Here is a 24,958-nt window from a genome sequence, read left to right as displayed (position 1 = left end):
TGCACCTATGAAGAGTATAATAGCTTCGGTGCAGCCGAAGTTATCGTTTTTTTTTTTATAGAGTGTTTGCATGTCTCAATATGTGGAATATAGAAAGTGAACGTTTGCAAGAAATAATATACATAGTTAGTATTACAGGCGAGCTCAATGACTTCAACAATTTTGCACACATGGAACGCCACACCAATTGTCTTGAGAATTTTTCGCTAAAGCAAAATTTTCCGCTGTTTATTTAATAGTTAATTCCAATATTATATAAAACAAGGAAAGCGCTGTAATACCCTTCACAATACAAGTACTTGATTAGAATTTGTATGGCCGACAAATGAGCAGCTTCTTGGTGAGAAGAGGACGAGTATCTCTCTCGATATCTCAAAAACTGAGGGACTAGCATATATGTAAGCAGACAGTCGGAAGGACAGAAGGATGTGGCTGATCATTTATATATATATTATATAGAGTCTCCAACGTTTCCTTCTGGGTGTTACAAACTTCGTGGCAAATTTAATGTACTTTTTCAGGCTATGAAAAATAAAATTGTCTCCTCTTAAGTGTTAGAACAACAAATGAAAAACACATGTTTGGCCAAAATATATACTTCCCTTATATATAATGATATTTGAGGATTAACACCTGGTTAAATTATAAATATTTATATACAAGGTCTGTCGCAAAAGAAACAGGACTGTTAAAAAAAATAAAAATAAATTAATATTTTTCAAAAGTTATATTTTTTTATTCAAAGTAGTTTCCTTGTGCTTCGATACAGCGTTTAGCCCGGTCAATTAGCATTTCAAATGAGTGTTTAAGGTCATTTTTCGGAATGCTCTTGAGAATATCGGTCGTCGCCTTTTGGATAGCTGAAATATCCTGAAACCAGTGTCCTTTCATGGGCAAACGAAGTTTTCCAAATAGGTAAAAATCACAGGGTGCCAGATCAGGTGAGTAGGGTGAGTGATTAATGGTTAATATGGAGTTTTTTGTCAAAAAATCAGTGACAAGCGACGACCGATGACGCGGCGCATTATCGTGCAACAGGCGCCAGGACCCTGCCTCACGGTATTGTGGTCGAGCACGACGAATGCGTGACAAAAGACGCTTCATAACACCAAGATAAAACATAGCATTAATCGTTTGGCCAGGTGGGACGAACTCTCGGTGTACAATACCCTCGGAATCGTAAAAACAAATCAGCATTGTCTTTATTTTTGACTTCTGAAGACGACCGACTTCTGATCGTCACAGAGGTCCTCACGACCTTCTTGGAATCGCTTAAACCACTCATGCACATTACTACGGGATAGGCACTGATCACCATAAACTTTTTTCATCATTTGAAATGTTTCAGTAAACGTTTTCCCAAGTTTAAAACAAAATTTAATATTTGCTCTTTGCATTTTACGACCGATGACCAAAAACTGCTGTCACTTTTTGATCGATAACATCGATTGTAGTTATCCAATTGTCTTAAAATTTTTACGAAATGTCAACAAGAGATCAAACTTTATATTTCATATACCCACCAATAGGTGGCGGCACCAGAAACAGTTATATTTGAAAAGTTCTGTTTCTTTTGCGACAGACCTTGTTTGTACATACATAACCGAATAAATACATATTTTACGCCTATAATAAAGTTATTATTATGATGTACGTATGTAGTTAAAGGCGGAATGAAATAATCTCTCATTTTTTTGAAATAAAATATATTTTTATTGTTATTTTTAATCTTTATAGTTGCACGTGTTTATCGAATGCAACGATTCACATATAAAAAAATATTATAATTAATACAGAGCCATATTCACACAACGTGATAAGCAGTAAGATAAGAGTATAGGATATAAATATGTAAGCTTGGAGTATATACTATACATACATACAATGAAATGTTGGATGCTTAAAACCCGATTATTGTGGGATCACGTGCATTTTTGTTCATCCATATTTTGTTATTATGTAAATAAACACTCAGTATCACAATAATACTAACATCAGTAAAGAAGTTGTCGGTTTTCTAAAGTCAGAGTTAAGCGTACTGCATTAAATTGCAGAAAAACTATTTTATGTTCAATGAAAGTGTCTCAAAACTGACAAGAATTGGCCGAAGATTGTTTTAAAAATTTAATTTTCAGAGTAACGCTTATGGTTTACGAGACGTCTTATTTTCATTTCTTACATACATTCATACATGCAAGAAGTATCAAAGATATCTCTAATAAAACTCCAAAACCGCTTAGTTACAAAAAATTTTCTGCGCGGTTTGGGAAATCGCGACTTTGCCCAGCAAGACGCTACTGCCAAACTCGAATACATTGAGAGGACTAACATCGAAGTAGGACCACATCTTGTTTTAGGACAAGATCACGCTTTGTTGTAACCAGCAGTAGTGACCGAAGAGGTCGAAACTTATGAAAAACAAGTAAGGAAGGGCTAAGTTCGGGTGTCACCGAACATTTTATACTCTCGCACGATAAAGTGATAATCGAGATTTCATTATCCGTCATTTACATATTTTTCAAATACCGTGTTTGTGTAAAGTTTTATTCCGCTATCATCATTGGTTCCTAATGTACATATGTATATATTATACAGAGAAGGCATCAGATGGAATTCAAAATAGCGTTATATTGGATGAAGGCGTGGTTGTGAACTGATTTCACCCATATTTTGTACATGTCATCAGGGTGTTAAGAAAATATTATATGCCGAATTTCATTGAAATCGGTAGAGTAGTTCCTGAGATATGGTTTTTGGTCCATAAGTCGGCGACGCCACGCCCATTTTCAATTTTTAAAAAAAGTTTGGATGCAGCTTCCTTCTGCCATTTTTCTCGTAAAATTTAGTCTTTCTGACGTTTTTTGTTTGTCGGTTAACGCACTTTTAGTGATTTTCAACATAACCTTTGTTTGGGAGGTGGGCGTGGTTATTATCCGATTTCTTCCATTTTTGAACTGTATATGGAAATGCCTGAAGGAAACAACTCCATAGAGTTTGGTTGACATAGCTATGTTAGTTTCCGAGATATGTACAAAAAACTTAGTAGGGGGCGGGGCCACGCTCACTTTTCCAAAAACATTATGTCCGAATATGCCCCTCTCTAATGCGATCCTTTGTGTCAAATTTCATTTTAATATCTTTATTTATGGTTTAGTTATGACACTTTATAGGTTTTCGGTTTCCGCCATTTTGTGGGCGTGGCAGTGGGCCGATTTTGCCCATCTTCGAACTTAACCTTCTTATTGAACCAAGAAATACTTGTACCAAGTTTCATCATGATATCTCAATTTTTACTCAAGTTACAGCTTGCACGAACGGACGGACAGACGGACGGACGGACAGACAGACATCCGGATTTCGACTCTACTCGTCACCCTGATCACTTTGGTATATATAACCCTATATCTGACTCTTTTAGTTTTAGGACTTACAAACAACCGTTATGTGAACAAAGCTATTATACTCTCCTGAGCAACTTTGTTGCGAGAGTATAAAAACGGAGGAACTAGTTCGCCTATATATGTATAGCCAGACAGACATTTATATTTATCATTCTATGTGTTACAAACTTCGTGGCAAACTAATATAACCTGTTCAAGGTATTGTTTCCACAAATTTGTAATGATGGCTCATCCATGACTGCTAATTGCTTTATTTTTTTTTTTAAGAATTTGAAGCGGCAATTTGAACAATAATTTTTAAACTCTCACTATTCACTCAATAGATAATTAAATTATACACTTTTCCATAATAATATACCAATTATTCTTACCTAAATCGATAAATAAAATTTTTTGCAAAAGATATATGAATAAAATTAGGCAGAACCGAACCAAATAGTCGCACGATCACGAAAAGGCATTGACATAGTGCAGTACAGCATAACATGTGGTTAGATATGAAACCTGGTCTTCTTCCTAGCATAGTCCATTTGGACCACCTTGTAGTTTAATTTTGACAGGGTCATAAGGCTTTTGCCTAAACAAGGGATAAACCCTCACAGGTATACAAGAGTAAATTAGGCCTTAAGAAACTCATTGGAACTTTAACAGAAATCTCTAGTAGCGTTGTCAATTAACCGGTGATTGAACCTAAAGCAGGGTTTGGGAGGTGGACTTCTATATTTATTTGTAGCAGAATACAAAAGCATATTTAATTAAAAAAAAAACTTAGAGAGCTAGCAATGTTTTTCCTTTCCTTGTGATGCCCTAACACCGTAGTCGCTATATTATAATATTAAAATACCCTTTTAGTTTACTTATACACAATATAATTTTCTATATATACATATATAATATATATATTAAATATACATATATATATATACGTCGTCATAAGAGAATTCGTGTGAAGACTTTTAACAAGAGGTTTTATTGTAAAACATAAACGCTGATATGGAATTCTTAAAATTGCCGACTTATATAAATACACTTCCGTTTACTGAAGTTCAAGGCCGATATATGGCGACGCTTATTCTGCTGCGGATATATATGAGCTCCGAGTAATTCATTCTAACGACAAATGATTTTGTTTATTTTTATTGGAACTCTCCAAGAAACACTCTCAAACAAATTCAAAATTCTGCAATGCGATAAAAAGTCGTTTTCCTTTATATATAAGTATTAGTAAGTATACAAATACATTATTTTCTCCTTTGAAGTTGGTCGCCTTGTCGTGGCGAAGGGGCTTAAGTAAGAGTAAAGTGTGCATCCCAAAGGAAACGCACTCTAATCTTACGAACTAAGAGGGACACTTCATAATTCCCACAATAGTGATATGGATAAATAAACTCTAGGTTTTACGCCCATCTCCTATTGTGGAAGTATGAGGATACCCGAACCAACACCACCCTAAGCCAAGGTGTCGAGGTACCCGTGCCGAGGGCTGAATGGTCAGCGGGGGGTAATAAATAGCTGATCGGGAAGTTACCCTCCGATGCCCGGGCGAGGTCGGAGGTATAAAAGCCTTCTCTCCGCATACCGGCTCTGCGGACGAGTGACCAACCCTTTCCGGATTACTCGTAGGACCAAAATATGAACGGAAACAATAACACAACAACAACAACTACAACAACCAAATTGACGACAACAGCAACGACTAAGGACATGAACTATAGGAATCCTATTACGGAATCAGAAGAAGACGAACTACTTGCCTCCAGCCAGGAGACGAGTAAGAGTACAACCGGACATACCAACCAAAGTATACCGGTAGATACAGCAGTGAAAACCCCAGATATAAGGGAGGAAGCGTCCACCTCCAAGGCTGCCATGAGCACCTACCAAAGTGCACTGGCGGCTAAAGGAGAGAACAAAAAGAAGCGCAAGAAATTCCAGAATCAGCTGAGGAAAAACCGGTACCAGAGGGCAGTTTTCATACTAGGGAAGATAGCCAAAGACCAGGCAGCCGGTACCCCAGTTGATGAGGCTAAAACAAAGCGCCTCAAATCTATCGTAGAGGAATATGAAGACTACCTGAAAAGGAAGCAATCACGACCTCAAGAAGAGAGCAAACGAGAGAGCACTTCTCAGAAGAGAAATCGCTCCATCACAGAGGTACCTGGAACTCAGCCCAAAAAACCGAGGCGGAGTGAAGGTGAACACAGCAGCACAACAACGGCAAGGCATTTCTGCGATGTAGCCAGGATAGCCTGCAGGAGGCCATCATAGATGGAAATTCCTCCTCTCCGGGCACAATACAGGACAGATGGGTGGAGATCGACGTCAGATTGTCAAGTATGGTGCTAAGCTATGTACTCGACAATCCTGCGGGTCCTCACCTGAGACCCTCAGGGGCTACAAGGTCATCAAGTGCGCGGACCAGGCCTCGCTAGATTTCCTGACGGGTAGTGTTGCTAAAATTAGCAAAGCCTTTGTAGGCCTCCAATTGAGGCTTACACCCGCCAAGGAAATTCCGAAGAGACCTCGTGCTCGCATTTGGTTACCCCCTCTAGAGGAGCCAGGCGAAAAACTCCTGAGGTGCATTAAGCTGCAGAACAAATCTATACCTGGTATAGATGAGTGGCAGCTAATCAAGAAGGAAAAACTGAATAAAGCAACCAAGCCAATACTAGTGGCTATTTGTGATGAGTCCATTGAGGCTCTGAAGAAGACTGACTACAAAATCAGCTTCGGAATCCGCAAGGCCAGACTAAAAATCTTCCAAGGCGACAAAGCGGCTGACGAAGACGACACGGAAGAGGTCGACGACGCCAGCCAGTTGCTAAGGAATGTGGGCATCGAAGAAACCCTAGATTCCCAATAACATAAGATGCGTCCAGATAAACCTACAGCACTCGAAGAGTGGTACAGCGAATCTGACAACCCTCGTGAACGAGGGGGGCATCGACATCAGCCTAGTACAGGAGCCTTGGGTCAATGAAGATACCATTAAAGGGCTAAACAGCAGCAACTATAACCTGTTTTACACACGGAACAGAGGCATGCATTCTTATCAATAAAAGTATAAATGCATTTATTTGTCCTAATTACAGCACAGCAGATATCACAGTGGTAAAGGTGGAACAGAAGGAAAAGCCCTTCTACTTGATCTCGGCCTACTTGGCCCATGACGAAGGCTTACCACCGGCCCCGCTCACCAGACTAATAGAGGAGAACAGGAAGGATGATGTCCTAATAGGGTGTAATGCAAACGCAAGGCACACCGTATGGGGTAGCTCCAGTATAAACACCAGAGGTGAGTCACTCTTGCAGTATATTTTGAATAGTAATCTAAGAATTTGCAACAAGGGCGATAAGCCAACTTTTATTTTCCCAAGCTCGGATAGGTTTCCGGGGTGGAAGGAAGTGCTTGACCTCACGCTATCAACAGGCACAGACAGTCTCTTTGTGGATAACTGGAGGGTATCCGATGAGCCTTCCATGTCGGATCACTCCTGGATACTCTTCAGCATCCGCGAGAAGTACAGTGCGCCTCTCACATACCGGAACCCTAGAAGAACGGCATGGGGAAAATTTACCAGTATAGCAACAAAATGCCTTGAAAAGGGAGTCAATAAGAGTATCAGAAATCCTGAGGAATTAGATTCAGAAGTAGAGAAGTTGGAAAAAATCTTAACCACAACTTTTAATAAATCTACTCCGCTAACAGTTTTGAAAAAGAGAAAGTCTCTTCCTTGGTGGAACAGTGAACTCAAGAATTTGAGAACACAACTAAGGAAAGCTTTCATTGAGAGTTTTAGAACCAAAATCTGGCAGCCATATAAAGACATTATGAAAGAATACAAAAAAGCAGTCAGGAAAGCTGAAAACGACTCATGGCGATCTTTCTGCACATCGATAGAAAGTTGCAGAGAAGCCGCTAGGCTGAGTAAAATGCTATCCAAAGATCATATTAATACTGCCTACATTAGGGCGGAGGGAAGTGATTTGACCTCCTCGGCAAAAGAGTACTAATCACAACGCACTTCCCCGGGAGTCAGCAAACACCTTCAACGAGGGTTCAACCAGAACCACCGCTGAACGCAGCTGACTATCGAAGCCAAATAGTAGACAAAAGAAAAATCAAATATGCCATAAATAGTTTTGCACTATTTAAAGCGGCAAGTCCTGACGGTATTAGGCCCATAATGCTGCAAAAAATGGTAGAACCAATGGTTCTAAGGCTTGAAAATATATACAAAGCTAGCATTCAACTATCTTACATCCCAAGAAGTTGGAAAAGGAGTAAAGTTGTGTTGCTTCCAAAACCAGGCAGAAGAACACACGAGAATGCCAAGGATTTTAGACCTATAAGCCTTACCTCCTTTATGCTGAAGGTACTAGAAAGACTAATAGATCTACACGTAAGAACAATAATGGCGGAGAAGTTATCGAAGTCCCAACATGCGTACATGAAGGGCCGATCAACCGAAACCGCCCTTCACGAGGTGATAAGTGTAATTGAAAAATCACTACACCACAAACAACACACCATGGCTGCATTTCTAGACATAGAGGGCGCCTTCAACAACATAGAAGTAAATGCAATAATTAATTCTCTGGCACATGGTGGCATAGACGACACTATGTGCAGATGGATACTATCGATGCTTGAGAATAGGAAGATTATAGCTTCAAACGGCGCTTGCAACACAAACAAGCTATGTGAGTAGAGGGACGCCTCAAGGGGGGGTCCTCTCTCCGCTTCTATGGGTTGCAGCGCTGAACGAAATACTACTCCAACTAAACGATTGGAGGAGTGAAAGCAGTAGCGTATGCAGACGATATAGGGTTGTTGGTTTCAGGTATGTTTCCTTCAACAGTCAGCGAGATTATGGAAAGAGCACTTCGTAGGTTAAACCTATGGGCTAAAAACAATGGTCTAGGAGTTAACCCGAACAAAACAGAACTGATGCTATTCACAAGCAGACCCAAAATACCTCAGCTTCAACTTCCGGTACTAAACGGTACAACACTCACTCTATCCCCCACAGCTAAATACTTGGGGGTGGAGATTGACACCAAACTGTCCTGGAAAATAAATATAGAAAAAAGAATAAACAAAGCATACATGGCCTACTATACTTGTAAGAAAATCGTCAACAAGAATTGGGGCCTTAAACCAAGTATAATCATGTGGATGTATACGGCTTTCATAAGACCTATACTTACATATGGAGCTCTGGTGGTGGAATAAAAGAATTAGGAAGTTGGAATCAGCAGAACTACGGGCATAGTGTAATTCTAAACAAACTCTTCTTCTTCTTAATTGGCGTAGACACCGCTTACGCGATTATAGCCGAGTTAACAACAGCGCGCCAGTCGTTTCTTCTTTTCGCTACGTGGCGCCAATTGGATATTCCAAGCGAAGCCAGGTCCTTCTCCACTTGGTCCTTCCAACGGAGTGGAGGTCTTCCTCTTCCTCTGCTTCCCCCGGCGAGTACTGCGTCGAATACTTTCAGAGCTGGAGTGTTTTCATCCATCCGGACAACATGACCTAGCCAGCGTAGCCGCTGTCTTTTAATTCGCTGAACTATGTCAATGTCGTCGTATCGAATGCGATATTCGCCGTGGCCAATGCGCAAAGGACCATAAATCTTTCGCAGAATTTTTATCTCGAAAACTCGTAACGTCGACTCATCGGTTGCTGTCATCGCCCAAGCCTCTGCACCGTATAGCAGGGAGTTTTGTTCGTCGAGAGAGGACTTTACTTTTCAATTGCCTCTTCAGTCCGAAGTAGCACCTGTTGGCAAGAGCAATCCTGCGTTGGATTTCCAGGCTGACGTTGTTGATGGTGTTAATACTGGTTCCTAAATAGACGAAATTATCTACAACTTCAAAGTTATGACTGTCAACAGTGACGTGAGAGCCAAGTAGCGAGTGCGACGACTGTTTGTTTGATGACAGGAGATATTTCGTCTTGCCCTCGTTCACTGCCAGACCCATTTTCTGTGCTTCCTTGTCCAGTCTGGAGAAAGCAGAACTGTTGAGGCCGATGATATTGATATCAGCTGTACACTCTTATAGAAGATGGTACCTTCTCTATTTAGTTCTGCTGCTCGAACTATTTTCTCTAGAAGCAAGTTGAAGAAGTCGCACGATAGGGAGTCGCCTTGTCTGAAACCTCGTTTGGTATCGAACGGCTCGGAGAGGTCCTTCCCGATTCTGACGGAGCTTTTGGTGTTACTCAACGTCAGTTTACACAGCCGTATTAGTTTTGCGGGGATACCAAATTCAGACATCGCGGCATAAAGGCAGCTCCTTTTCGTTCTGTCGAAAGCAGCTTTGAAATAGACGAAGAGGTGGTGTGTGTCGATTCTCCTTTCACGGGTCTTTTCCAAGATTTGGCGCATGGTAAATATCTGGTCGGTTGTTGATTTTCCAGGTCTAAAGCCACACTGATAAGGTCCCATCAGTTTGTTGACGGTGAGCTTTAATCTTTCACACAACACGCTCGATAGAACCTTATATGCGATGTTGAGGAGCCTAATCCCACGGTAGTTGGCGCAGATTGTGGGGTCACCTTTTTTATAGATTGGGCATAGCACACTTAAATTCCAATCGTTGGGCATGCTTTCGTCCAACCATATTTTACAAAGAAGCTGATGCATGCTCCTTATCAGTTCCCCGCCGCCGTGTTTGAATAGCTCGACCGGCAATCTATCGGTCCCCGCCGCTTTGTTGTTCTTCAGGCGGGTAATTGTTATTCGAACTTCTTCATGGTTGGGCAATGGAACGTCTGCTCCATCGTCGTGTAGGATGGAGTCATGTGTAGAAGTTCACGCAAGTGAGGAAAGTTCTCTGATCGCCATTCACTTGGGAGTGGCCTGAAACCTTTTACACATGGCTCAAGCAGCTCACTACTACCGGTCTTTGACCAAGTATCCTCTGGGTAGCCTAAGAACATCCGTTCGAAGGCGAGCTAAAGTGAGAAGGCGAAACATTCCCCTACATAGGGTTGTGCGCTGGGTTTGGGACCCGCCACGTAAAAATCAGTACCAATGATCACAAAAAAAAAAAATTGTAAACAAGCTCACCATTAATAAATCAGACTACATTCTCCCAAAGCTGGATTTCAATAGACACTTCCAGGTGAGGATACCATCTAGACGAGAATGGAGAAGAGGTTCAATAGTAGAGGAAGATACCACCTCAGTCTATACCGACGGGTCCAAAATGGATTGCGGAGTAGGCTCGGGGGTATTCTCCGCTGATCTAGGCATATCTCACTCTATACGTCTACCGAACTCGGCTAGCATCTTCCAAGCAGAAGTACTAGGCATAGAAAAAGCCTGCGAAGTTCTATTAGAAAACCACGGGAATATACATAAAGCAACTATATTTACGGATAGCCAGGCGGCCCTCCTGGCATTGTGTTCACCCATTACAAATTCCAGTATAGTTCACAACTGCAAGAGAGCACTAAGCTCAATAAAAGACAAGCTCCAACTAAACTTGATCTGGGTTCCCGGCCACAGGAACATTTTCGGTAACGAAAAAGCAGACGAGTTGGCAAAGGCAGGAGCTTTCCTCAATGAATCCGAGGCGGAGCTAATACCAAGCCCGCTGGGATCGATGAAAGGAGAGATCAATAGACAATTTCAACAAATTGCAAACAACAGGTGGAAAAACATTACAAAATGCGTCATAACCAAACAATTATGGCCAACATATGACAGGAAAAAACCAACGACTTATTAAATAGGTCAAGAAAAAGTATTTACAGAATAACAGCTACCACAACAGGGCACTGGCCATTTGGGGAACATGCGTCCAAAATGGGTATGCCCTACAACGACATCTGCCGTGGCTGCGGAGTAGCAGGGAACAAGGAAACAATCTTCCACTTTCTCTGCGAATGCCCAGCTCTAGCACAGATTCGACACAAAACACTCGGAATCCACCAAGCAGCAAACCTTGAATGGATTTCCACCAAAAGCATATCGGACATACTACATAAGTAGTTTCATCGAAACCTCAAAATGGTTTGAGAGAGAAAGTGAAACGTAATAACAGATACAGGAGGTTCTACGAATAGTGTATCAAAATGGCACATCAAGTGCTAATTGAGCCCGATAGGGCTGCACTCCTACCTACCTACCTAAGTATACAAAACCACATAATGAAGCATATACATATATAAATTTTATTTGGTATAGATTTTTACATACGTACATACGTATGCGAATTGCAAATAAATGCATAATTGAGTTGCTTTTCTAACATACAGATTCATAAAGCATAAGCGATGCTATTTTAGCTACAAATTTGCAAACAAAAAATTGTTAAAATATTGAACAAAACACTAATAGTAGGTAAAAGGTTTAGATAATACAATATACCATAATATAATACATATGTTGGTTATTTAAAAATAAGATTTTATAAGCCAATGTGCAAAAGCGCCAAAATGATTTACGTAACATTAATATTGATAATTAAAATGTAGTTCGGCCGCACTATTACAAAGCGAGCTGATTTAAAACTTTCATATGTGATGTGTAATGGTTAAAAATCTCTACTTCACGGAATGATACTTAAAAGGACATTTTATCATTTCAATTATCCAAAAACTCCCATTCACTGGAACTTCCATTAGACTCGGCAGAAGGTGGCGGAGTTTTATGCTGCACCTTAGGCGGCATTGCGTACGGATCACATGCGCGTCGAAAGTCTGGTAGGAAACTATTAATCTCCTCATTCACCGGCTGTGTACAAACGAATTGTAAATGTTCGGGTGAGACTTGACGTTGGGCTGACTGAACGGACGCTTTGGTACTAACGTCTTCTTGTTCATATTCCTCCACTAGAGTTGCGGCACGCAAAGCTGCATGACACAAGTCATCGATTGGTTGTCCAGCGGTGTACTCTGAGTAAATATTATCTTCGGCGTCGGCTTCCTCCATGTAGTAGAGCTTTTTGCGTGGCGTTGTCTGGACACCAGCATCTTCGACTTTAGTTTGTTTGGGATATGCTTGGGCGAGATCTTTCAGTGGCATTGGCGTGGGAGTGGAAGCTGGTGCAGCAGGCGGAGAGTGTATTGGAGATGGTGTTGCACATTCCAAACTAGATTGTTTAGGACCAAATGAAACGCCAGCTAAATTTAATTCTTCAGCGAGACTTTTGGGTTTTATGGAAAACTTTTGTTTGTCAGGTGAAGCGGGCGACAATGGTGTCGATAGAGAACCACAATGTGATTTGGTTTTCAATGTTGCATTTGTTTTGCTGTTTGATATAAAGAAAAATACATACATACATATCTATGTTTATAAATGAATGAAATATAATAATACGTTTATTTGTACACTTTAAGAAAATATTCTCAATATGACAGGTACATTTGTTATGTTAGTTTGACAGATACATATACAAGTATTAGTTCCTAGTGGAAATCTCAACAAAGTACAATGGATCGGATTTAGACTCATAGTCTCTTAAGAAAAGTTGTTCCGAATGATCCATAGAACATTTCCTGCATAATAAAAAAAATCGGCGCGCTTTTATATACAGAAACACGGATAGACGGACAGCGGATATGGCAAAATTGACTTAGCTCGTTACACTGATCATATATATGTACATATATACTTTATGGGTTTACAAACTTCGTTGCAAACTTAATTTACCCAGTACGGGTATAAAAGATTGTAAAATTTAAAAATTTAAATAATAGTCATGTGCTCACCTCGGTTGATTACTTTCTGTATTTTTTGAAGTTGTGGTTGCGCAAAAACTGCTATTCATTAATGTTGGCTGAGTTGTTGTATGCTTTACGTTGGTTTTTGTCTCCACAACTTCAACAGCTGTCAGGGTTTTACCTGGTGTTTCCAAATCTGTTTCTGGCTCTGCAACACGACCAATTTCTACAATGCCCTGTGACTTTGTTGGTGCCACAACTTCGCTGCTGCTACTCTTTAAAGCATTCTCCCGATCTCGGCTGCGTCGTGAACGTTTTTTCCGACCGCCAACACTTTGTGATATGCCGCTATGATGCAATATAGATTGGTCGAAATCCATTTCAGAAATCTGATTAAAAATCTCCAAACGACGATTTTGTTCAGCGCGTGGCGATTCTACAGCCAATTCTATTGGTACATTTAAATTGAGTAACTCAACAGGCGGTAATTCAAAACATTCTTCCGCTTTACCCAGTGGCTGCTCGGGTGGTTCAAACGACTCAGCGGGCGAATCAAGTGCACCGGCGATTGAAGCACCTAGCAAAGGAACTGGGGGCGGCATTGACGGATTGAAAATTATTTTGGCTAAATAGAATATATTGTTAAAACTGAAAATAATAGTTTCAATGTAGATATTTAAATACCAGTTTTACTCGGCTTCTCTGGCATAGGCGCCAGCCGAAGCAAAGAACGTGTACCTTCCAAAACGAAAATTTCCTTATCACACACACAAAAATCAAGTATTTTTCGAAAACCTCGTGCCACAGCTTCGACGCGCAGACGATCCAAATTTAGCAAATACAATGTGGATTCGTCATGTGTAACGATCAGCATATCATCATCGCCCTTATACAGTTGTATTGCACCAAAACTTCTGTTAATTTCGTCGTTATCGGCAAAATTAGCATTCGAAGTTATATTTCGTTCGCAACACATTGATTTAGGATTAAGTATTGGTATTTCCCAGGAAGGACTACGCGCCACAGCTTCGCGAAAAAGTAATGTTTTTTCCACATTACCCTCGGTATCAGCAATCCAAAATCGTAATCCTGGACGACCACATATCAAGACTGGACGACAGTTTTGTTGTTTAAGGAATATGCCACCACAATCCGACAAAACTTTTCGATCTTTCTTTCCAACTTGTGTAACTTGCCATTGCCCGGTAACAATACTGAACTGGCATACAATGGAACGATATAGTGTGGACACGAGCAAGTAACTCTGGAAAACACTAAGCTGTACGATTTCATACGCCTCGCTAAGTATTTCGGTCGATTTGCTGATATGCTGGAGATTAAAACTAAGATAATATACCTAAGAGCTTTAACATTATACTAAAATAACTTACTGCTTGAAAATCAAATTCCGTTAATACTACAATGCCTTGTCGATCACCTGAATAAAGTTTCATGCCGTTCTTAGACCATTCTACACAGCTTATGGCGCAGCTATGCAAGTCACGTATATTGTATCTTTCAATGGGCTTGACTCGAGCACATGGTGCAACCAAATTCAAATCTGGTGGTAGTTGTTTTTGTATTTGAAAAACACTCACTTGACCACTACCATTTCCTGCTGCTACCATATACTCCACCGAATTGACAATTTTGACACAAGTAATGCGAGCCGGAAACTAGATTAACGGCGCACATGACATTAGAATTGATTAGTTAATAAGTAAAAATACTTTGGGCACGCAATTTATATATAATCAAACATCAAATATGGGTGCATCCTTACAGTGCATGAGTCATTTAAAAACGTAGGTGTGGTATAGAAAGGCATATCAAGGATAACTTTAAATTTAAAAAATGTTTAACTTTACCTCTGTGCGCAGCTTCTGCAATTCGCCGGTGTACCGGTCATACCAAAAAACAATCCCAGCGTCACTGCCTAATGCTATAAATTCCGAAATTGCATCGACACAAGTTATATTTAAATCTGCTGGGAATATGCCAAGTGCTCGTATCATACGAACAGGAATCTTTTCCATAATATCTGTTAAAGGTGCCCATTCTCGTATCGAATAAAGTTCCTTGGAGTTCATCGAATGATGATTAATTAGGTATTTCCTTTCACAATTTTTTATTATAATTACTTTTCCTAAAATTTTTTATTTGTTTATTTACTTTATTCCGTTTTCGCCTTGTAATGATATGTCAACATAAAAGCAAAAACAACAAGTAAGCGGTAAACAAATCAGCTGAACTGCCACGCTACCATATTTCAGGTAAAATTTTAGAGATTTTAATCCCATTGGAATTAAACGACGAATAAATTCAATGATGTATTTGTTTTTAATTTTTCTAAACCAAACATCAAAAACTACTTATTTATATGTACATAAATATGAAAAATTTAATAAAATTTCAAGTATCAGCTATTGTTATTATTATACTATTTGGACGTCATTATACTATAGGGATAAAAGCAAGAATTATAAACACTTGCAAATTTTCGCCACTACAGAAACAGCTGTTTACTAGAACTGCCCAACTCAAGTGGAATCATAAAGGTATTTCGTTAATAAATTTATAGCGCCTACATTTTAATTTATAAACAGTATACTACTCATAAATTAATTCTTCTCAAATAAAAATATTGCTTTTTATGTTTAAAGATTATTAAGAAGTAGAAAATTTACTTGTTTTATATGTTATGCAGCAGAGAAATTTAGTGGCAACCATAAACAAAAAATGTAAACAAATCAAAAGGCGCGAAAACAAGCAATCAAAACAGCCATATAAAAACATATGCACCACCATATAATAAAGTGCATTTTGAAACAAAGTTATGGATTTTATTCAAGAGGAACCACCCAAGAAAATTATCAAGACTGAACCAAATGAAGTTGAGATAAAACAAAAAATTGAAAAAATCAAAGAAGAGAATGAACAGAAAGAAGTTGATGTTAAAGAAGAAATATCTCTAACCAAGGACATAAAGCCTGAATTTGATGAATCTGCGCCAGCCTTCGATGTGATTGTGGATAAAATTGATTCACTGAAAACTTTGGGACCATTTATTGCGGCACGAGATAATTCCCAAAACATTGTTTATTTCCAGGACCTGCCCGATATTTGCAAGACTGAACCATGTATGCTGGGTGTAGACGAAGCTGGACGTGGTCCGGTTCTCGGTCCAATGGTTTATGGCATAGCATTCTGCCCATTAAATAGAAAGCAAGTATTAATCGATTTAGGGTGTGCTGACTCCAAACAATTAACGGAAGAAAAGCGTGAGTTTATATTTAATGAAATGAATACTTCGAAAACACCACGGAATTGTGTTGGCTGGTCTGTAGAATTGATTTCACCTAATGTTATTAGCACTAGCATGCTACGACGCTCAAAATGTTCACTCAATGAAGTATCTATGACATCAGCGATTGAACTTATTAAACGCGCTATTGAGGAAGGAGTTAATATTGCTGAGGTATATGTGGATACTGTTGGACCCCCAGAAAAATATCAAGAAAAGTTGAAAGGAATATTTCCACAATTTAAAATTACTGTCGCTAAAAAGGCAGATTCTACTTATCCAATTGTCTCAGCCGCTAGTATTTGCGCTAAAGTCACTCGCGACACCGCTTTAAAGGTATGGAAGTTTCCCGAAGGAATCAAGTTGAGTTCTGCCAAATTTGGTAGTGGCTATCCAGGTGATCCAGTCACTAAACGTTTTCTCAGTGAGAATTTGGACATGGTGTTCGGTTTCCCAAGGCTTGTACGTTTCAGCTGGTCAACGGCGGAGAACGCTCTAGCGAATAAAGTATTTGAAATGGAATTCGATGAACCAGATGATCAAAAACCGAAATATGCTGGGCCTAAGTTAACTCAGTTTTTCAAAGGGGCGACAAAAAACGGCGACGTGCAACGTAAACCCTGTCGATTTTTTAGGGAACGTTTTCTAGATAGCATTACCGATTTCTAATAAGACTAAGACTAAAGTACTATGTAAAAATTATGTAATCTGTAATAAATTTTTAATTGTAATAGAAATCCACTATATAAAAATTGTTATATTGACGGCATACCTGCAGTACTGCCCATATATGGGCATAGCGACGAATAAAATCGTTATAAATTCATCATTGGTTCTTTCACTACAGGGAGAATCTTGCAGTAAAATTAACGTTTACGAGATACACTCAGAATCTTATTTTCGCAAAATATAATTTATTGTTATCATTTATTACCTAAAAACGACCTCGTATTTAACACACATACTATGTATATCTGTTCCAGTCTGGTTTAATAGAATAAATTTTTAATTATATTTACGTTCTCTGCTAATTAATATCTAATATCCCTTTTATACACAGAAAAGAAACAACATTGCCAGATGCGTGATTTGGTCGCTTTGGCGCGCTATAATCAGCTGAGCGCTTTCCGCCTCTATCATGCCCATTTGCTTACTCTTTCTGCAGCACGTCGAAAGTATCGCAGTCGCGTTTTCCACACACGAATTTTTTAAGGCTAAATTTGTGCAAAGATTTCATTAAGTTAACGTTAAGTGATTAATTTAAAAATATAGAATTTATAAAATTTAGAATTTTGTGAATTTTTTGCAAGTAAGCTGATAAAAATCGGGGTCGGGTAAGTGGGTAAAAAATTGGCTGGAAAAAACGTATTTTTCGGTGTGTGGTGTGTGTGCGGGTAGAAAAAAAACGCGCTGCTGTGGTGGGGAATTCGAACTGCCGCTGCTGCTGCTCTCGCCATTTTGAGTCGAATAAAATTTTTCTGCCTCCAATACGACAAAAAGGCATTCACTGAAAAGGAGATTCTGAAAATAGAAGTCTGTATATTGCGGTCTTCCAATATTTGGAGACATTTAAATAAGTGGAAAGCGCCAAAAAGGTGTGAAATTTCGCCTTTCAGGCATCTGCACTTATACTCTTTTTTTCGCGGATTATCGTGAGATAATATACTGCCTTTGCTTGTAGGCGAGTTTGAGGCGGGAAGATATCGATAATAAACAATAAGCAGTCAGAAGAACTTAAAGCCACTACAGGAGCTCAAAGGTAAACCATAGGAGACGGCAATAATATCCTTTGAGCATTGGGGCGTGATTACACGCAAATTTTTATAGTCTGTAGTCTTGGCTTTTTACGGTGCGTAGGTGTCTGGACGGTGGAGTAGAAATTGAACTGATAAAAAAGCAAAAGACGAAGGAAAGACAACGATAAAACGATACGAAAATGGCGCATTCAACAGCGACTATAGTCACAGCAACAACTTCAGCCGCTGCCGCATCGGCGACAAGTGAAATCAACTGTATAATCCAGGATGTAAATGGTGAGTTAGAGGATTACTTTACTACTTTTGATAATCCTTTACGGATGGGGATACAATTGAGATTTGTAGAAACTACAGTAAGTGGTTGTCGGCGATGCAACGAAGTTAAGTAGTTACCTTGGCTTCAGTGCTCGTGTTGGCAGTTGAGGTCGCATTGCTGTTGTTATTTGTTCATGCCTGTGGTGATTTTTGATAGTATTGTGTAGATCGCGCTGGGCGGCACGCATATGAATAAAATGTGAATGGGGAAATGAAGTGCGGTCAAGAAGAGGGTGAGAAGCACGTAAATCAGACAAGACGTGCATGTCGTACAAGGTAAAAGAAAAATGAATAATAATGGGAAAAGGGAGACGCAATGAAAACACAAAGCGGAAAAGGAAATGAAGCAAGTCGGTGACAATGTATAGATGCAGTATCCAGATTACAAAAAGTCTCTAATAGTCAAAATTTAGACAACTTTGAAAGTTCAGCCTAAATATGGTTCATTGTCATTGCATGACATTCGATGTAAAGACGGATGCAACATCTAATGCTTTTGATATAATGTCTCGGCATTTATGCATAGTTTCTGCTTGCCGCTTTGATATTTGTTAACGTTGTTAATAAATTTCAAGTTTCTTCCAAAGGATTTTTAAAAAATTTCAAACATGTGCAAATTATGAAATTTTATTTATTTATTGGTGGTATATCAATTTTTTAAGCTGGTCTATTGTCAATAAGTATCAATTTTTCTGAATTACAGTTTTATTACAAGATTTTGCTATTTTTGAGAAATATTGTGCAAACATTGTGCAAATAGCAAATCAGAAAATTTAAATATTTTTAAATCAAGTAGTTCACCTACTTAAGTATGATATGAAAAATGGTGACTGAAAATTTTTGACACTGCCACCCTAATTAAGCTAGTTGCTTAAAAATGTAGGCATCAAAATGTGTCTGCCATTTCGCCGTATTTATTACTCGCATGTTTTGTTTGCCTTCTGTTGTTGACTAGCTCTAATATTGGTACTGCGTTATAAAGGGGTGCTGACATACCACATCTACCGCATTTCGACAAATACATACGTCCTACGTATGTACATATATGGACTTATAATATAAATTCTAAACTTCAAAAACTAAAGCCTATTGACTTCTAAATGCACCAAATAATTATTATGTAGTATATTGGAAATAAGTCGTATATAGCTTGGAGCAGCGCACAATGAACACAAAACGTCATCTCCTGGTTACAAACGTGTGCTGCGTAAGTAATTTTTTGTATGCGAATAGAGATTTGTGAATTGCTACTGCCAGGAAAATTTTCCGAGCCATATATTGTTTTAAATAGTTGAATAATTTAAGGAGAAATAACACAAGTTTTTCATAGCGACTCTTAAGATGCTAACTTGTTTAATTTTCTTCAGCTATGATGTTATTCCGTTAGTTGCCACGATGATTCTTACCATACATAAATGTATTGCTACTACATATTTTGTTTTCGCTACCGCATTCGTAGTTGTATTGCACATACACTTACATATTCATACACCTAGCATACATGGATTTGTGTATCTACATATGTGTACGGATCATCACATTAATGTTATTCTGTTTACAGGCAAGCTTGTCAAGATACTGAGTCCAAAGGATATAAAGCAGGAAACACTCGGCAACGCAAGTGGCAGTTCCCGTAACTCCAGCGCGGGCTCACACACACAGGTGGTAAGTAATAAATGAAGGGAGAAAAAATGCCAAGTGTAGTCTGTAGTGCGTGAGAATTGACAAGCCAAAGTTAATTGCAATTTTAAGATACATGTAAGAGTTCGTAGTGAGTTGTGTGCGGCTGTTTACTAAATTGGCGCACTACCTTCTGAGGTAATTGTGCCAGGCTGCCTAATATAACATGAGCATGCGCAATGCTGTCACGCCACGCCAAACGTCAAGTTTATTATTTTAGTTATAATCAGCTGGTCAAATATATTTTTTTTCTTTCTTTATACAAATGTGCATGTGTGAAGATGAACATAATATATGTACATATGTACATATACATATATATTTATATACTTTTACATACATATCTTATAAAATTTTTTAAACATGTGTGGCGTATGGCGTGAAAATTTTTTCCCAAATATTTAATTGTATTTTAGTTAAACTCATATACGTTAAGAGTTTGCGAATATGTTTTTATTTAAAATATTTGTTCTAATATCAAACTTACCGAGCGTTAGATTGTCGAAATGACAGCCCTTGGCCGGATAAAATCCGTGTCAATTCCGGTATGCTAGAACCAGCTGTCGATGCATGTGTGTGTGTGTATAATTAAACCAACTTAGAATTTTTTTTACTTTACTGATGACTTTAATCACATTTATTTTTGTTTTGCTTCACTTTAGGCTACTTCAAGTCAACAACAGTATTTGAGCCGATATAATTTACAAAGTGGCGATAGTAAGCTTTAATATTACTATGAGTTAATAGAAAATTCTAAAAAAATATGTTTGATCTTTAGGTAATAACACATATACCGTTATATCAACTCAAAGCAGTGGCGGCAAACATCAGCCGACATTCACAGCGATTAAGTACGAAACGCCCGACACGGTAAGCGCGATAATTACAATAAAAATTCTCACTAATTAATAAGTAATATATAATTTTAGGTCACCATCAAAACGGAGGAGCGTTATACAAAATATACACCAAATACTAATATAAAAATGAAATCAAAACTGTAAGTAACTTTATATCACTTAATTTTAATCCATAATAGTAATTTTAAAACATTATATATTTCTAATAGACACAGTACTAGTAGCCCACATTCTAATTCGGCACGAAGGCAACGCAAGCCTGAAAAAGCGGGTAAAGGGTTGCGACATTTTGCTCTTAAGGTTTGTGAAAAAGTCAAGGAAAAGGGTGTTACAACATATAATGAAGTGGCCGATGAATTGGTTGCCGAGGAACTACATATGAATTCCATAGATTCAGCAAACTGTGATCAAAAGAATATACGTCGGCGTGTTTATGATGCGCTCAACGTTCTTATGGCCATGGAAATAATATCAAAAGACAAAAAGGAGATACGTTGGATAGGCTTGCCATCAAACTCAGCTGAGGTAAGCTTGCACTGTCTTTATTTTAATGTTTCCATTAATGAATATAAATTTTTAAAGCAATGTTCTGAGCTGGAAAGACAAAATGAAGAGTGTCGCCAACGCATACAACAGAAACATCAACAATTAAATGAGCTGTTGCTGCACCAAGTCGCTTTCAAGAGCTTAATCGAACGCAATAAGAAGCAGAACGGCAAGGCAACGTGCCAACACCCAATTCATCCATACAGCTACCCTTTATCATAGTTAATACGCACAAATCAACAAAAATTAATTGCAGCGTTACGAATGACAAGTGAGTGCAATTTGAAAAAAAAAAAAATTATATTTGGAAATAATAAAATTCAACCTATAAATTTCACTAGATCCGAGTACATTTTCAAATTTGATGATCAATTCGAGATGCACGATGACGCCCAAGTACTGAAACGCATGGGATTACTTGGAGGTAAGTTGCAAACTTAATTGTTATATTTAAAAATTCTTAATTTGAGAAGAGATGCGGCGGTTATACATCATATTATTATTATGTATCATTGTAATATTTTTTCGTTATCTAACCTTAAATGTTCTGATTCTTCTATTAATGTTGTAATTTTTAATTGCAAAGGTTTGGACAAGGGCGAGTGCTCACACGAAGACATCGAACGAGCAAAGAATTTGGTACCACCGAATTTCGAGAAGTACATAGAAGGTATGAATAATTGTTATTTCGTTTAAATTGATTATTTAATAATTGACTCTTTCGTTTTCAGCTTATGGCAATGGCAAAGGTTTGGCATGTGACTCGGATGACGATACCATGAGCGGCTATGCTGAACTTACGAATGAGTCGTCATCACATGGTTATTCTCGCGGTAATGGTCGTGGTTGTGCTAAAACTGGTGATGATGATGATGACGATGAAGATTTTAATAGCGATATTGATTGAGGCGAATTCATGGTTGCGTACAATAACAGCAACAATACATACAACTACAAAATAAACAGCTGCAACAGCAACAATAACAATAATCTATGTTTATATAACAAAACCTCAACAAACGAAGGATTTTCTGTGGGCGGTGTTGGCCCAATTTCCGAAATAGACCAACAAGCGTTACCACCAGCTCAGCTCAACCGCTTAACTACTACATCCAATGGTGTAAGCACAACGATCACCGAAGCCAGCAGTCATTCAACAGAGGACTCCTTCAGTTTCTCATTCATTTCGGCCTTATTAGGTTTGCATTAAAACGGGAGCAAAGTGTCGAAAAAGAACTTAGTTACACTAAAAATTATTTAGATGTCAAATTGTTTATTAATTTGAGCGATGACAGCGGCTGTATATTACGACTAACGTAGCTTGAATGTACTTGTGTGTTGCCGTACTCTGCTAAGGAATGTAAGGCAAAGCCTTTTAACCATTTAATAGACTTTTGCTTTTCAATATTATTATTTAAATTTCTCCACTGTGGAGAATTTGTTAGGCTTAATTCAGTTTTTTGTTTTTGCATTTCAATTTGCAAATTTGTAATGAATTTTTAACGTGCATAAGACTTTTTCAGAAAAGGGGTGTGATTTAAAATGTGATGATTTGTGAAAGTTGTGCATGAATTCGATTATATAAATATAAAAAAATTATATTCAAAATGTTTAGTAAAATAGCAAATTAAATATTTTAGCTTTTATGCAATAAAAAATAATATTTTTTTATTTGTTACTTTTTCAACTGCTTCAGTTCTAATTCTATTCTTATTTTTCCCAGCACATTGAAAAGTTTACCTTCATTTATTGATTTAGCAAGTGCATTTTTTAAAAGCTTGCAAAACTTTCGAAGTGTTATCAAACAATAAAAATGTTATGTAAAATCGGAACGGATTCCTATTTATATGCGGGGAAGGTTGTCACCTCAGCCGATTTGTTCAAAATCTATCAATATGGATTTGGTTAAACAAATCCTCTATGTTTACAGTTATTGTATTGATGTTTTCACCACTAATACTATAATTTCCAAAGAATTGAACTGATTATTAATGTCCTCTTTAGTTATGCAGAATTTAAATATTTTTATTATTTGCTACATGTTAAAGCATAATTTTAGGGGCATAATTAAGCAACTATAACAAACTAAAATTATCGGTTTTGTTTGAATACTTCTAGTGTTTTGCTTATTTCTTCATATCATATTTATTCTTGGCCAGCAATTTCTTTTAACAATTGTAAAGAAACGTTTAAAATTTTTTTTTCATCACACCCCGAAAACTGTAAGGCAATATCTTCTGCATAAGTAGTTTTTTTTTCTAAATTGATTGTATATTTTTTAACATATAAAATATGTTATTAAAAAGAGATCCAACCTAGTTTTATTAAATGTTACGGTAAATTATTAATTAATCAAAAATAATTATTGAATAAAATAAGGAATTAGGAAATCAAAAAGCCTAAATTTTTATTAAGAATTGGTTGAGAAGCTCTCTATTATTTATATATGTATATGTAGGTTTGCTTAATTTACAATTTAGAAGAAGTGTAAGAAGTATTGGCGCAAATAAAATAAAATATAAAAAATAAAAGCATATTTGATAACAAAAATATTACATGGTTTACATAAAATAAAAAGGAAAGGCCTCAATAAACACAGAAACCTTTTTGATTTTCAAACAATATTTTTAATGCAAAAGTACGTTTATTCGAAACGTATTTGGTGTCAATATGCATGCTTTGAGGATAGGGCTTTCAGTGATAACGTCCAATACTTCCAAAAACAGTCTTGACCAAATCGGCATGTTTTAAATCAAGAAATGACACCATTTTTATGGTTAAGAAAGTAATAAAAGTGAAAAAAATTTATTTCCTTTTATTAATTTATTTGGAAAATGCACAAAAAGTGTAGCACACTTTCCATGCATACGCCATAAATACAAAATGTATTTAAAATTTAATATATACAATAATAAATTGGTATAAATACAAATAATATGTAAGCCAATCAATTGGTCAAATTGCTAAAATTTTTGTGCAAATATCTTAAAAACATTTTTTAACTCAAATTCACATACAAATTGTGAAGGATGAAAAGCAAGTATATAGTAGCTGTATATTACATAAGAAACACAAATAAGTAGTTATAATTCAATATTTATTATTGAGAATAATATTAAATGTTTAGACTAACAAAACGCTGTAAACACTATATAATTTGTAGACATATGAAAATCACAATTGCAGACTTTGTACGCGACACTGAACTGAAGCAAAGTAGAATGAGATGGTAAAATAAAGTGTACTACTTATACTGAATTAAATTTATAAAAAGATGAAAAATATCTTCTTGATTTTATTTATACATATGTATATGAAGGTAAACGGTAAACCCTTTTTTGTAAATAAGTGAAATGTTATATGGCAGCTCTGTTAAATGAAACATTTATAAAGTTCATTTATTTATTTTATGGTGTTTA

General features: G+C 37.5%; 3 protein-coding genes across 3 annotated transcripts; 2 read left to right on the top strand and 1 right to left on the bottom strand.

Annotated features, from left to right (window-relative positions):
- Nucleotides 1-11,563: 11,563 nt before the first annotated feature.
- LOC126755531 (WD repeat-containing protein CG11141) lies at nt 11,564-15,382 on the bottom strand. The gene is made up of 5 exons (XM_050468167.1): nt 14,946-15,382; nt 14,469-14,753; nt 13,762-14,407; nt 13,126-13,702; nt 11,564-12,665 (listed from the first exon to the last, which is right to left on the bottom strand). Exons 1-5 carry the CDS (start codon nt 15,165-15,167, stop codon nt 11,999-12,001), a joined length of 2,397 nt encoding a protein of 798 aa, XP_050324124.1. The 5' UTR covers nt 15,168-15,382; the 3' UTR covers nt 11,564-11,998.
- Nucleotides 15,383-15,767: 385 nt separating this feature from the next.
- On the top strand, nt 15,768-17,207 carry LOC126755540 (ribonuclease H2 subunit A). The gene has a single exon (XM_050468187.1). The coding sequence runs from the start codon at nt 15,914-15,916 to the stop codon at nt 17,048-17,050; it is 1,137 nt and encodes a 378-aa protein (XP_050324144.1). The 5' UTR covers nt 15,768-15,913; the 3' UTR covers nt 17,051-17,207.
- A 320-nt stretch (nt 17,208-17,527) lies between these two features.
- Nucleotides 17,528-23,226, top strand: LOC126755535 (transcription factor Dp). Its single transcript, XM_050468171.1, is given in 12 exon segments — nt 17,528-17,976; nt 18,063-18,414; nt 20,015-20,118; nt 20,796-20,850; nt 20,912-21,003; nt 21,063-21,133; nt 21,203-21,518; nt 21,576-21,693; nt 21,696-21,810; nt 21,881-21,963; nt 22,126-22,209; nt 22,271-23,226. Coding segments are annotated over 11 exon segments (1,311 nt in total). The 5' UTR covers nt 17,528-17,976; nt 18,063-18,317; the 3' UTR covers nt 22,447-23,226.
- Nucleotides 23,227-24,958: the final 1,732 nt, after the last annotated feature.

This window comes from Bactrocera neohumeralis, chromosome 4 (assembly GCF_024586455.1).
Source record: "Bactrocera neohumeralis isolate Rockhampton chromosome 4, APGP_CSIRO_Bneo_wtdbg2-racon-allhic-juicebox.fasta_v2, whole genome shotgun sequence".
In the NCBI taxonomy this organism is placed as follows: domain Eukaryota; kingdom Metazoa; phylum Arthropoda; class Insecta; order Diptera; family Tephritidae; genus Bactrocera; species Bactrocera neohumeralis.
The sequence above is the reverse complement of the archived record's forward strand: the minus strand, read 5'-3'. Positions and strand labels throughout refer to the sequence as shown.